Source organism: Malania oleifera, chromosome 1 (assembly GCF_029873635.1).
Source record: "Malania oleifera isolate guangnan ecotype guangnan chromosome 1, ASM2987363v1, whole genome shotgun sequence".
Lineage (NCBI taxonomy): Eukaryota > Viridiplantae > Streptophyta > Magnoliopsida > Santalales > Ximeniaceae > Malania > Malania oleifera.
This window is the reverse complement of record NC_080417.1, coordinates 111,724,659-111,739,035: the sequence shown is the minus strand read 5'-3', so window position 1 is coordinate 111,739,035 and position 14,377 is coordinate 111,724,659. Positions and strand designations below refer to the sequence as shown.

The window sequence follows — 14,377 nt, the reverse complement described above, 5'->3', positions numbered from 1 at the left end:
TTTAGTTTTTCAAAATAGAAAATTCAAGTCAATATTACCTCCCCGTCGTCCCCGACATTCCTCCGGCTAGAGAGTTGGATCGAGACTCAAACTAATGTCTTTTATGCTTCCCACGTTAAATGCATGCAGTTTGAGCTCTTGAAAGAGCACGAGAATGTGTGCACACAAGACGTGGAATGAGACGAGAAGCGAGCTTCTATTTTAGCATGCCAATGTTGCTTCCATTCGCGCAACAATAATAATAATAATAATAATTTTTATTTTTATTTTTAATATTGGTAGATACATAGAGAAAATACAAGCAAATAATTATATATCCTTTCCTCAGAAAAGAAAAATAAAATCCTTTATCCTCTTAAATTTTAATTTACAAGCAAATAATTCACACATTGCATTCACACAAAATGACACTGTTGACGGTAGGCGGATACCCGGACGAATCCAAAAAAAAAAATGACACAGAAAATCCGAGAAATCGTGTAGGTTTGAAGACGATGATACCAACATGTGGTCCATGTTATTTTGGAAAGGTGAAGTCCAATGTAAAGATAAGAAACTGCATGCTACCGCAGATATAGAGGCGACACTAAAGATTAACACTGTTGGCTTGAAGCTGTCCCTCCCGGATCTGTGAGGCAATGTCTTTCACCACACCGGGACCGTGCGGGATGAAAACAGACGAGGCCTTGGAGGATGCCCCAATCTCCCTCATGGTGTCGAAGTACTGAGTCACCAGCACCATGTCCATCACATCCTTGGCTGTTGTTCCAGGCACGTTTGAGGAGAACGCAAGCACGCTGTCCCTAAGCCCATCCACAATGGCTTGGCGCTGTCGAGATATGCCAAGCCCTGCCAGGTATTTGGACTCAGCATCCCCTTCAGCTCGCTTGATCTGCAATATCTTCTCTGCTTCAGCCTTCTCATTTGCTGCCAGCCTTGATCTTGCAGCTGCCATGACAATCAAGAGATACTCATTTTAAGTTTTGACAGCGAATACAAGTGCTAAAACATTCCGAGGGTTTATGGAAAACAAACGGTAGGCTAAGCCACCCACTTTTACTCGGAATAGCAATTAAAAATCTTTTGTTCATCAGCTAGACTACTTTCAAGACATAAATAAAATGTAAAATTTTCAAAAGTAAATATGATTCTAAAATGGTGCTGTAAGAAGATTGAATGCACATGATACAACCAATTTGCAACCTATATCAATGAAGCATGGCTAAAGTTGAACACCATATAATCCGAACAACATTCCTTCGGTGTTTACAACTATCTATCTGACCCAAAACAACCAAAATACATATATAAATGACACCATCATGATTTTGGATAATGCATTTGGCTTATGTAAGGGTATAATGTGGGTAGCCCATATCCTTCCGCACCCCATCCCAAGGTTTGAACTCAAAGAGTGGCAACATCAATATGCATCTGCAGTATTCAAAATGCTGCACACTCCTAGGAAACGTTAAGCATTTGATATGCACAAATAGACGCATTTTATGCATCCTCAAGTTTTTAGAGTAAACATAATGAAAAAATTATACAGGGATGCACAAAATATACCTGCATTTATCTCATTCATAGCTCTCTTCACACGCTCATCTGGCTCAATATCCACAATAAGAGTCTGTACTATTTCAAACCCATATGCAGACATGGCCTAAAGAAGGGAAAAAATAGTTAATTTGTCTGTTCTCATGACACATATGTACATCAACTATATTTTCTTCATGGAAATGTATATAACCTTTTCAAGCTCCTCTTCAACAGCTCTTGCTATATCATTTTTCTGTTCAAAGACAGCATCCAACTTCAACTTTGGTACACTTGCCCTAATAACTGAAATACACAGGACAAGTTCATAAGTTCCTTATGAATATTAACCATTAATCAAGCATGATCATTAAGAAGTGTGTTCATGAATATATTAACATTTTGCACTAAAGTCAAAACAAAACCTACCCCGCATCAAATTCACAATACACTGAGCCTATGTCACAAACTTACAATAGTCTTGTTTAAAAGATTAATTTAAGCATGACAAGTTCAATCATGTTTTGACAATATGGTATTTAGAAGAACATCACAAAACATTCCAGAGTAACACAACTAAAAGTCTAAAAAAAATAAAATAAAAACTGAATGAAAGAATTGAAAACTATATTAAACATGATAAATCAGACGAATAGGTTCAAAATGCACATCTTTTACTTTGATGTTACAGACTTAAAAGGGAATCAACAGGTAAAATTATCCAACTTACATTGAATTTTTAGTTGCAGACCAAATACTTAATAGCAAAGAAGGAAGCATAATAAAATCATCAAATTGAATCTATCCCTCCTTGGGTTCCAGTTGTTTTGCTGGGAAGAAGTGCACAGTGTGGTTGGACTAGAAATGCCATCATATGCATAAAAAGCTTGGTTATCATAAAAAACAACTTTCTAGCAGCACTGGAAGCAAATTCAAGCTCTAAATCTGAAAAGTTCAAGCTCTAGATCCCTACCATCAAAAACATAGGCTTGTATCTGAGTCTTGGTGTCGGTGAGCTTATAGAATGCATCAGCTGCTTTTTCAGACAAAGCTCGGTATTGAATTGATGCGACCACATTAACAAATACATTATCCTGCGGAAAATGACATAGTTAGGATATCCAACTATATTATAAGGCTAATTATTTATCAAACTAACAGCAAAAGAGAAAAAGAGGTAATCAAAAGGTCTTTACAAATAAAAGAAGACTAGAAGAAAGCATAGCAAATGTAATGGAAGAAAAGTAAGATATTTGACAAACCAGATGAGATATATAATATGAGGCATGTAAGGCCTGACACTGGTAATGAAGAACATGTATCTTGATAAAGATGAATTTGGCATTTTGGTAATTTTGAATGAGTCAAGAATTGAACATAGAACTAAATAGAAATATAGCGAATACGAACTATGAATGTTAAGTTATCGTTTACACTCCCTAGGCAGTGGGGTTGTACTTGCACACAATTGCATGGTGCTAATTCAATAGAAATTCGCAAGGCAAAAAAAAATCAGCAAAACATAATACCCTACAAAAATTGAAAAATGCAGGAAATGTCAAGGGATCTGGCCCTTCATGAAGTTAAATTATCAAAACAGAATATCTGAACAGAAGATCCTTGGAAATTGGGAAGTTAAGGTTTTGTTCAACAGACTCAGGCTATTTGTCTTCCGTTACATCAAAATACAACTTACCTTTAAACATCCATTAGAAATATTATTCAACTTAACATCAATTTTTTCTTCCATGCAATGAAACTCAACATTACATTGTGTGCACAACATCTACATGAGTGCAGATGGTGCTATTTTCCATTATTTTACATATGTACATGTTTTCTCATTAAATAATTTTATGGACAAAGATTCCTTCTAGGTTTTATTTTTATATTCATGCTACAAGTTTAATTATATTTTTACTGTTAAATTGCACAAAATTTCCTTGTACAAAAACTCCATTGAAAGATACCCTTGAACCAAGATAATCACCACATAACCTGCTCAAACAAATCATAACAGTCACTATCCTGCCTTTTGTCAACGAACCATTAGAATTTTGTGCTAAAATCAAGTCACATGCAATACCAATTTATATATCCTTCTACATGAATGTCAATGCTTCTAATTTTTCAAGTAATTCACCTAAGCTCAGCTAGAACCATCTTTAGTGTTGGTGAAGCATCAGTCCCAGTAAAAAAAACTAGGTTTGTCTTCCCTCCTATTTTCCATCCTATATTTAAAAAATTAGATGTGCTATTTGGTGTTCAATGATTCCATACTTGTATTCTACTTCTTTATGTAGCAATAGCTTGTCTTTAAGTAATACCAGAATATTAACTTCATTAAAATTAGGTCCATGGCAACTGGTTCTTGTAGCCTTTTGAGACAATTAGGAAACTCATTCCCACTTCTTTTTCTCAGTCTACTTTATCTACTACTATTATTCTAGTTTTAAGTTTTTTCTTAACATAATATAATAATAGATAGTGTACAGTATACATCTGACACCAAAGTGAGGAAACACATATGTGCAAATTAATAGAAACTTACATCTGATCACTAGCAGCAAGGGAGGCAAAGAAGCTGCATACCTTTGTCTTTGTTTCACATTTAATGTCAAGTTGTTGAATACGTAGTGATAGATAACCTGCTGCTTGATAACCAAAAAACCAGGGCATACAGTGGCAACCAGGCTCAAGCACATCATCAAACTTTCCAAAATGTTCCTTGACAACTACAGTCGACTGCTCAACTTGAATGCAACCAAATGCTTGACCCATAATTCAAAACTACAAGTAGAATTAAGAGTTAGTGAATTCACAATAACCAGAGAGAATATATCCAAAAGGCAGCACATTTTTTTTGTTTTCAAAGAAGAAACAAAAAAAAAAAAAAAAAGAGTTCTATTTTTTAAGCATGACAACTTTAAAAAAATTACAATGAAGATTTCTATTTTAAGTTGCACAACAAAGGTAGAAAGATGGTTTTCACTTAGTTTGCATATACATTTACTTTATAGTATTCAATCCCAAAATAAAAAAATAATAATAAAAAAAAGATAATTTGATTATGCAAAACCTTTTCCAGACTATCTTCTCCTAATTTTTTTAATGACTTTATTTCACTACAAATTTCAGACAAATCTCCAGTAATAGAGCCATTAAACATGGAACACAAAATGTAATTCATCAAAGACTTTTCTACAACTGTTGTCGCTATAATCTGGGTTAACAAAAGACAAACCATAATATTATACGATAAACCTGGTAATCCTTTTGTTGAACATTTGATAAAGAATGAAAAAACAAACTAAGCACTTAAAACTTGTTTATATTTGCACAGAAGCAGATGGCATTAAGGAGAAAGCGTCAATATTAATGCACACATCTTATAGCAGTTCAAACACAAATATATGCATTGTCCCAGACCAATGTTTGTCGCTGCTGCAAAAGTCTTCAACAGAAAAGAAACTTCTAAAGACAATGAATCCAAGATCTTGGTCATTTTTTTGGGTGCTTGGAAAAGAAAAGAATTTTGTATGACCTTTTCAAAGAAACAATGAAGTTTTCTTCACTTTTTCATTCTCCCATTAATGAAAGAACAAAGCAAAGCAGAGCCAATAGGGAAAAAAATATTTTATAAAAGAAAAAGAAAAGAGAGAGACAAAGAACATGATTTAAGAATTTGTCATGGTGAAATGAAAGAATGCCAAACGAGATTAGCTTTAGAGTCAGAAAAGGCCACTGCATTTCGTTAATAAGGTACAGCAGAAAACGAATTCCATTTAAGGATCAGTAGCATTGAGATAAGCATATGATCATGTAGTAATTCAAACCAAGTCTTTATGAATCTATCTGTTCAAATCACATAAGCAAATGGCACATATGCGGGATTTGTGAATGTCATATTATCCTAAAACTTTAATTGTATGTAGAAGAAAATCAAACAGTTAATGAAAACATTGAATCCTATGTTGAATTAGTCACAATTTCAGTTTCCGGCATTACAAACAGAAAAAACCCAAAGAGGCAGTCTTAGAAATTAACCTAGAATTGACAATCCAACAAATTTTCGCCATTAGCTCATGCATCCAGTGCAAACAATTCATCAAAAACAAATTTGAATATTTACAATTAAGAAACTCACGCAAAAATGACTAACATTTTGAACAAACCTCATAAAAATTTTCCTTTCAAGAATATTATAGAAACCAAGTGCGTGTGATTTTATTTTATTTTTTTTCTTCTTTTGGCGTGTGGTTTCTTCTATTTTGTTTCTCACAGGTGATTGGAAATTTCATGTTTATTTCCCTACAAAACCTTCTGCTTCAGACTCAAGTAAATCGGAAAATCGGAAACAATAACAGAAAAATCACATAAATGCCCTACTAATCAAACAAGAATCATAATCAAGACAACTTAAACTCCAAATAACGACTAAAAAATCTCAGAAAAGCCATTCCAAATCCAAACACGCAAAAATTCCAATCAAGCTCATACATTTTCTATGAATACCTCCAAAAGCAAACGCGAAGAGAAAACCCGAGGCCAGAACCTTTGCAACGAAGACGAAAAGGGGAGGAGAAACTGCAGAGCTTTGATATCGATTTCTGGCGAATCAAACAGAAACTATGGAACGCATTTTATAGGAAACAGCAGTTCCGATTTTGGGAATCTCTGCCTATCAACGTCATCTTTCCCATTTTTGGGAAAACGCCGTTTCTGCTGATAAGCTCGAAGTCTTGAATACTCCATAGGAAATAACGGAGATGGAGCTCTGCTCCTTCGGGCCGCTGCAGATAGAGGTTTCACGCGGTTCTACAGTTATTACCCCACCAGTACTAATGATTTTAAACACTTTACGGATAATTTCTGTTTTTAATTTTCTTTTCTTTTTTTTTATAGGTTTCAACAGCACATTTATTGTGGATTAATTTTCTATTTGTATTTTAGTTTTTAATCACTTTCAAAAATAAAAATTAATCTAATCGTTTTTACTTGTTTTAAAATTTTGTTGTCAAAATTTTAATATATAAAATTAACTTATATGGAGTGAATTATTTATTTTATGCATAATATTTTGATTATGACTTGAACAAAAGAATCTTATGAATTTAAAATGTAAATAAAATAAAAATATCCATAAATTTTTTTTTTGTATGTTGAAAAGTTAAGGGTTTGTTTGGTTTTAGATAACATTTTCTGTTTTTAGCTCTTTCAAAGAATTATAAAAAGTTTAACTTACTTTTTATTTTATTTTTCAAAAATTATATAAAAAATAAAAAAAATAAATTATTTGTTTACATGAGTAAAATAAATTTTTATTTACATATTTCAAGATAATCACAAAAAAAGAGAATTTATTTTCTAATTTTTTTAATTTTATACAAGGTAATACATAGAGCTATGAATTTAATTCTAGTCTTATACAGGAAGTAAGAGTTAAATTTAGAAAAATAATGAAAATATTTGTTTAAAACTTTTTTATATAAATTTAGAAAGAAAATAAAAAATAAAGTGCATTTTTATATGGATGATAACCCAAGTCTGTACAAAAGATTTGTTATAAATTTGAATTATCTCAGTCACTCGACCAAATATATCCTTAACAACAAATTTTGTCAGTTAGTTTCTCAATTCTCTAAGAACAAGTCACTATGACACATTATTTCACATTATGAGATATATCAAAGGTGCACCAGGAGAGGCTTTTTATATTAGCATCGAGGTCACACTTATATTCAGGTATATACAGATGCAAATTGGGTCGAGTCATTTTTCACTGAATATCTACAATTGGGTATTGTATCTTTGTTGGTGGTAATTTGGTATCTTGGAAAAGTTAGAAACAAACTGTGGTGGCTTGGTCAAGCGCTAAGTTAGAGTATAGGACTACGGTGCACACTACATGTGAACTTGTTTGGTTGAAGAACATGTTGAAAGAACTAGGTTTTTCACATTCTCAATCTATGGAATTTATGTGTGATAATCGAGCTACAATTCATATTGCCTCTAACCTAATATTCCATCAGCAGACAAAATTGAAGTTGTTTGCCACTTTATTCGAGAGATACCTGTACAAAGGTTCATTACAACCACTCATGTGAAGTCTAAGTTTCAGCTTGCTGATTTATTCACCAAAGTCTTAGAAGGTACTCGTGTGAAATTCATTTGTAACAAGTTAGGAGCATATGATATATATATATATATGTTATAGTCTCAAGGGGAGTTTTAATGATTATTTAGTCATTTAGCAGAACTATTGTGTGTTACAGTTTTTTTTAGTAATAAGTATGAGTTAGTAAGGGTATTATGGTCATTAGAATTGTACTTGAAACATATTATAAATAGAAGGAGAGACCCATCATTGAAGTTAGTCTTCCATTTTACCTAATTATTAAACAATTATCGTAATTGAGGTAGCATTTGCTTATTAACAACATAATATTAAGGCAATGTCTATTCAACATATATAAGAATTTGGAGCTTTGAGTCAAGTTCTTGAATTTGAATTTGTGTAAATTTAGAAGAAAAAAAAGTAATGTTTAAGAATATAGACATCAAGTTTTGGATTTGAATTTCTATGAGTTTGTAGAAACTCAATATAAAGTTAAATTGTATTTTACCCAAATTCATATAAATTTAAATTCAAAATTTGAGATTCAAGTTAGCAAACACAAGATTATATTTACCTTTTTCCATTGTAGTTGACTCGAATTTAGATCCTTGAGTTGAATTCATGAGAAAGTTAGTGTTTGAAATTGAACTCACCAAAATGTAAATATAGGACTTAAAGTGGATATTTTAAAATAGAATGTCTTACCTTTCAAAAAAACAATCTGAAATATTGTTTATATAAAAGAAGTGTGCAATGTATTTATGTCATCTAACCAAAAAACAAAAATATATTATTTTTCCTTTGTTTAAACTTTTAGAAATTGATTGGTCGCTAGAGGGAAAAACTTGGTAGTTCTCTAAGTGACAATTTTTTTTTACCTATAATACATTTTGTGTACTATTTATTAAAAATTTGAGTCCCTATTGTGTCTCAATTTGTTACATAATTCCCCTTCTTAACCCTTTATTTTCCAATACTTTCCCTCCCTATTCTTTTTGTCTTCCAACACTTTGCCTCTCCATTTTCTTTGTCTTCCAACATTTTTTTCTTTAACTGTTAGATTCGATTCATTTGCATTGAGTTCTCTCATTCCTTTTCTTTTGTTTGGGTCAAGAAATAGCAAATAGAACATTAAAAAATAAATGATAGTTATAAGAATTAATACCCAATGGAGCCTATTAATTCTTGCTCTGATTTGTTTAGATTGCTTGCAAGCTAGACTATTTACTTTGGAGAGATATTCATAAATTTATTACAAATATCAATTTCACTTATGATAGGCATCTTAGGGAGAACATCATTTCCAAATTTTATTTTGGTAACCCTATATAAGAAAAAGAAAATGTTATACAATAATTTTGCATAGGTTCACTTTGGAAAAAAATTTTCACTTTGCACACGAAATTGACAAAATGTTCAAACCAAGATGAGAATATAAAAAGGAATTTTTTTTCTTATTATTGTGTTAATTCTATTTCTTTCTTAAAACTAAGTTTTTATTTGTAGTGATGATATTGCTTCTTGAATATTAAGCATGTGGTAGTGATTGATAATTTTTTTTAAAATAAATATAACTATGTGTAAATCAGCTTTAATTCAAGGATTTTTTATAATAACAAAAAACCTATCAACTACAAATAAAAATATATAATCATTAATCACACAAGTTATAGAATTTTATTTTATAATTTATATTATTATTGCCAATTGTAGCTTATTGTACTACCAACTGATGCACAAAACATCCAACTGATGCACGGAACAGTTCGGAGAGTTGAGTTTAGCTGTGTTACTCCTCCTTTATTGTATATCTCCTATTGATCTTATAGTGAAATTCCCTCTCTCCCGTGGATGTAGGCCGAGTTTGGCTGAACCACGTAATTTCCTCGTGTTTGCTGTGTGAGTGTCTTGGTGACTTGTGTTTGCTAAATTCCTCCCCTTTGCCTTAACAACTGGTATCAAAGCAAGAAAGGGTAGGGAGCATGATTTGTGTTCACCTTCAGGTTTGACGACGTCGAAGTCGGAGCTGTGACCGCAAACCACATTGTAGAGGCGTGAAGGGAATTTTTTTTTTTATGCACCGCCATTAATCTCCTCTAATCTTCCAGTCCCTCGAGTTGCAGCATCTGGTTGTCGATGTGTGAAGATCAGAATTTTTTTTTTTTTTTTGAAGGAGGCGGAGTAGAGTGTCTCTAAATAGAGATGAAGCAGGAAGAAGACAATTGCAATCTTCCCCAGCAAGTCAAGGAGAAGTTTTTTATTATTAACACCAAAGGTGTTTTTTTTAAATAAAAAAAAAAGGGTCACATCTTACTTTTTCTTACACATTATAATTGCTTTGGAGTTCTTTTGCATTAGAGTAGACAGTGTGCAGAAAAAAATTGTTTGCCGACACGCCACATCCAATTTGTCCACATCACCAGTAGGGACCACCTGCCACGTCACCAGTGGGACCCGCCTGCCATGTCATCTATGGGTCCCACATATATCGGGTTAGACCTATTCCTAGTTATTTTGGCCCTTCTGGACACATTGGTGCGGTCGATTTTGCCAAAATCAGCCTCTAAGTTGCTGTTTTATAATGGATGACAATTTATCTAAGTTTAGCGTGGAGAAATTTGACGATCGAAACAATTTCAATTTATGGTAGAGTACAGTCAAGGATATCTTGATTCAGCATGATTTGATCAAGCCACTAATCGGTAAGAAGTCAAAAAATATCAATGATGATGATTGGACAGAGATGGAAATGAAAACGGTTAGTACTATTCGTTTATGCTTGTCAAATAAAGTTAAATATTCTGTTTTGGATGAATCATCACCTGTTGAGATATGGAATAAATTAGAACAGAGATACATGTCAAAATCTCTAACAAACAAGTTATTTTTGAAGAAGAAACTCTATCAGCCGAAAATGGAAGAAGGGGTAAATATTATTGACCACATAAATGATTACAACAAGATCATGACCCAATTAATGAGTCTTGTTGTAAAAGTTGAAGAAGAAGATAAAGCACTTCTTCTCCTAGCATCTCTACCACCTTTTTATGATAGTCTTGTCATAACATTGCTTATTGATAAGGAAACCTTGAATTTGAAAGAAGTGATGGCCTCACTACATGATACTGATACCCTTAGAAAGCCAACTATTAACCTCCAAGGAAGTGCCTTGGTGACACAAGGTGAGAAATAGACCAAGGGTAGAAATCAAAACAGAAATCAAAACCGTGGAAGATCAATAAGTAGACAGTCCAAATCAAGAGCTCTAGGAAATTCCAACAACACTCAGAACAAGAAGCAGATCGAATGTTGGAATTGTGGCAAGATTGGCTACTACAAAAATCAATGTCGATCCTAGAAGAAGGATCCAGAAAATAAGATCGAAACAAATGTCGCCTCTTCTTCGGGAGAAGGAGATGCACTGCTATGCTCTTTGGAAAGAAAGGGAGAGTCTTGGGTATTAGATTCTTGAGCCTCATTTCACGCAATAGGCAACAAAGAAATGCTTAACAGGTATGTACCCTGTAATCTTAGCAATGTTTATCTTAGTAATGACAAACCTTGTGAAATTCCAGGAAAAGGAAAAGAAAAAATAAATTTGACAGGTACCACCTGAAGTTTGACTAATGTTAGATATATCCCTGATCTCAAGAAAAATTTAATATCTGTTGGACAGCTTGCAAGTGAAGGCTACACTACAACCTTTTGTGGCGATAGTTAGAAAATTTCCAAAGGCGCAATGACATGCTTGTGCAATAAGAAAACTGGTACTCTTTATATGACCTTGGATGCTTGCGTGTCAATTTCAATTGCTGCAGGGAATGAAGATTCAAACCTATGGCACTAGAGACTCGGTCACATGAGTGAGAAAGGTTTGAAAATCATGAACTCAAAGGAAAAGATACCAGGTCTCCAGTCAGCTAATATTGACCAATGTGAAAGTTGCATCCTAGGCAAACAGAAAAGAGTCAGCTTTCAGACATTCGCCAGAACTCCAAAGAAAGAGAAATTAGAGCTGGTGCACACCGATGTTTGGGGACTGAGCCTAATTTCATCCATTGGCGGGAAATCCTATTTCGTCACTTTTATTGACGACCATTCCAAGAAGGTATGAGTTTATTTCTTAAGACATAAATATGAAGTGTATGATGTTTTTAGGAAATCGAAGGCCATGGTGGAAAATGAAATGGGCTTAAAAATCAATAAGCTAAGATCAGACAATGGTGGTGAATATGAAGATAGAGAATTCAAAAGGTTTTGCTATGAGCATGGGATCAGACTTTAAAGAACCGTGCCAGATACACCCCAACACAACAGCATAGCAGAACGAATGAACAGAACCTTGACTAAGAGAGCCAAAAGAATGCGATTACAAGCAGGTTTACCAAAGTAGTTCTGGGTAGAAGCTATCAATACAGCTACTTATCTTATCAACCGAAGTCCATCAGTACCATTACAGTTCCAATTACTAGAGGAGGTATGGAGCAAAAAGGAGGTAAAACTTTCACATTTAAAAGTTTTCAGTGCCATTGCTTATGTACATATAAGTGATCAAGCTAGGAGCAAGCTTGATCCAAAATCTCAAAAATGCACATTTCTTGGATATGGTGAAGATGAGTTTGGTTACCGCATTTGGGATGATCAAAACAAGAAAATAATCAAAAGTCGAGATGTTGTTTTCAATGAAAAGGTTATGTACAAAGACGCGATATCATCAAGTAATCCCGCACTAAATAACCCTGATATTGTAGAGTTGGATGATTTCACTAACAGCAACATGGCACAACAGACTATTGATAATTCCCAGACAGGGAAATCTATCATAGAGGAGTGCTCTAAAGCACCATAGACTCCAACTCCAACTCCTACTCTGACATTGAGGAGGTCTTCCTGACCGCATGTACCAAATAGGAGATATTTGGATTGCTTGTTACTAACTAATGCAGGTGAACCAGAGTGTTATGATGAAGCATGTCAGGTGGCTGAGGCTAGCAAGTGGGAACTTGTCATGAAAGATGAGATGAAATCACTCATCGACAACATGACTTGGGAGCTAGCTAGGTTGCCCAAAGGAAAAAAAGCTCTTCAAAACAAATGGGTATACCGCATAAAAGAAGAGCATGATGGTTCGAGAAGATACAAAGCAAGAATCGTGGTCAAAGGTTTCCAAAAAATAGAAGGTATTGACTACTCAGAAATCCTCTCACTAGTTGTGAAACACACAACCAATCGGACAGTTTTGAGCATTGTTGTAACAAAGAATTTACACCACGAGCAGTTAGATGTAAAAATTGCTTTCCTCCATAGTGATCTAGATGAGGAGATATACATGCACCAACCTGAAGGTTTTGTAGAGAAAGGCAAAGAAAAACTTGTTTACAGGTTGAATAAGAGTCCGTATGGTTTGAAATAGGCTCCAAGGCAATGGTATAAGAAATTTGACGGCTTCATGCAAAAGAATGACTACCGCAAATGCAACGCTGATCATTGTTGCTATTTCAAAAGGTATGAATCAAGTTACATAATTCTTTTGCTTTATGTTGATGATATGCTAATTGCAGGATCAGACATAAACGAGATAAGAAAATTAAAAAGGCAGTTGCCCACTAAATTTGAAATGAAAACTTGGGTCCAGCAAAGGAAATGCTTGGGATGAGAATCACTAGAGATAGAAAGGAGGGAACCTTGCAGTTGTCTCAGGTCGAGTACATCAGGCGGATTCTTAGAAGGTTCAACATGAGTGATGCTAAGGTAGTTAGTACACCATTAGTCGATCATTTCAAGTTATCAAAGACTCAATCTCCAGAGTCAGAGGAAGAGAAGAAAGAAATGGACAAAATTCCATATGCTTCAGCTGTAGGAAGCTTAATGTATGTCATGGTTTGCACAAAACTAGATCTCAGTCATGTAGTGGAAACTGTCAGCAGATTCATGTCGAATCTAGGAAAAATTCATTGGGAAGCGGTAAAATGGATTTTATGGTATCTCCGAGGTACAATTAACAAATGTTTATGCTTTGGAAAAAGTGATCTGACATTGCAAAGATACGTAGATGTAGACTTTGCTGGCGAGATAGATCACAAAAGAAGCACTACTAGATATGTTTTCACAGTAGGTGCTACTGCCATTAGTTGGGTATCACAGATTCAAAAAATTGTTGCTCTATCCACTACAAAGGCAGAGTATATGGCCATGATAGAAACGAGCAAAGAGATTATCTGGTTACAAGGTTTGTTGATAGAGTTGGGTTTCAAGTAGGTGAAGAGTGTTTTGTATAGTGATAGTCAAAGTGTTATACACTTGGTGAAGAATCAGCATTCCACTCAAAGACCAAGCACATTGGACTCCACTATCACTTCATCAGATCTTTTCTCAATGAAGGGATATTAGCCGTTGTGAAGATTCTTGGCAGTCAAAACCCAACAAATATGTTGACAAAGACAGTGACTAGAGAGAAATTAGAGTTATGCTCAAATTCAGTGGGTCTTCTAGATCTATTGAAACCATCCAGAAGATGATCCCTACATGTGCACCTTAGCAAAGGGGTGTGGGCACTCTCTCGAGGGAGTGCGGATGCCTTGAGTCTAGGGCAAGGTCACAGTATTGCAGCATCAGCGGACACTTGGCTGCCCCAACATGTTTAAAGGGGATGATTTGTTGACCCACCCATATGGGTGCATTTATTGTTGCTTGGGAAGTTGCAGCTCATGGAGCATGCGC

The 14,377-nt window shown here is 34.3% G+C and overlaps 1 protein-coding gene across 3 annotated transcripts; it reads right to left on the bottom strand.

Moving 5' to 3' along the window:
• Positions 1–239: 239 nt before the first annotated feature.
• Positions 240–6,364, bottom strand: LOC131151970 (hypersensitive-induced response protein 1-like). Of its 3 annotated transcripts, none has more exons than XM_058103509.1 (6): positions 6,055–6,364; positions 4,132–4,329; positions 2,513–2,633; positions 1,754–1,845; positions 1,570–1,666; positions 240–948 (listed from the first exon to the last, which is right to left on the bottom strand). In XM_058103509.1, exons 2-6 carry the CDS (start codon positions 4,318–4,320, stop codon positions 587–589), a joined length of 861 nt encoding a protein of 286 aa, XP_057959492.1. In that variant the 5' UTR covers positions 4,321–4,329; positions 6,055–6,364; the 3' UTR covers positions 240–586. The 3 variants fall into 3 exon arrangements, with proteins under 3 accessions (XP_057959492.1, XP_057959500.1, XP_057959508.1); XM_058103517.1 differs by having other exon boundaries at positions 6,040–6,359; XM_058103525.1 differs by having other exon boundaries at positions 6,095–6,358.
• Positions 6,365–14,377: the final 8,013 nt, after the last annotated feature.

Coding starts and splice junctions, on each gene's coding strand:
- LOC131151970 (XM_058103509.1), bottom strand. CDS start 4,320: ATGGGTCAAGCATTTGGTTGCATTCAAGTTGAGCAGTCGACTGTAGTT. Junction 1,846..2,512: donor ACAAGCCTATGTTTTTGATG/GTAGGGATCTAG, acceptor TGTGTATTTCAG/TTATTAGGGCAAGTGTACCA. Junction 1,667..1,753: donor TTGAAGAGGAGCTTGAAAAG/GTTATATACATT, acceptor TCCCTTCTTTAG/GCCATGTCTGCATATGGGTT.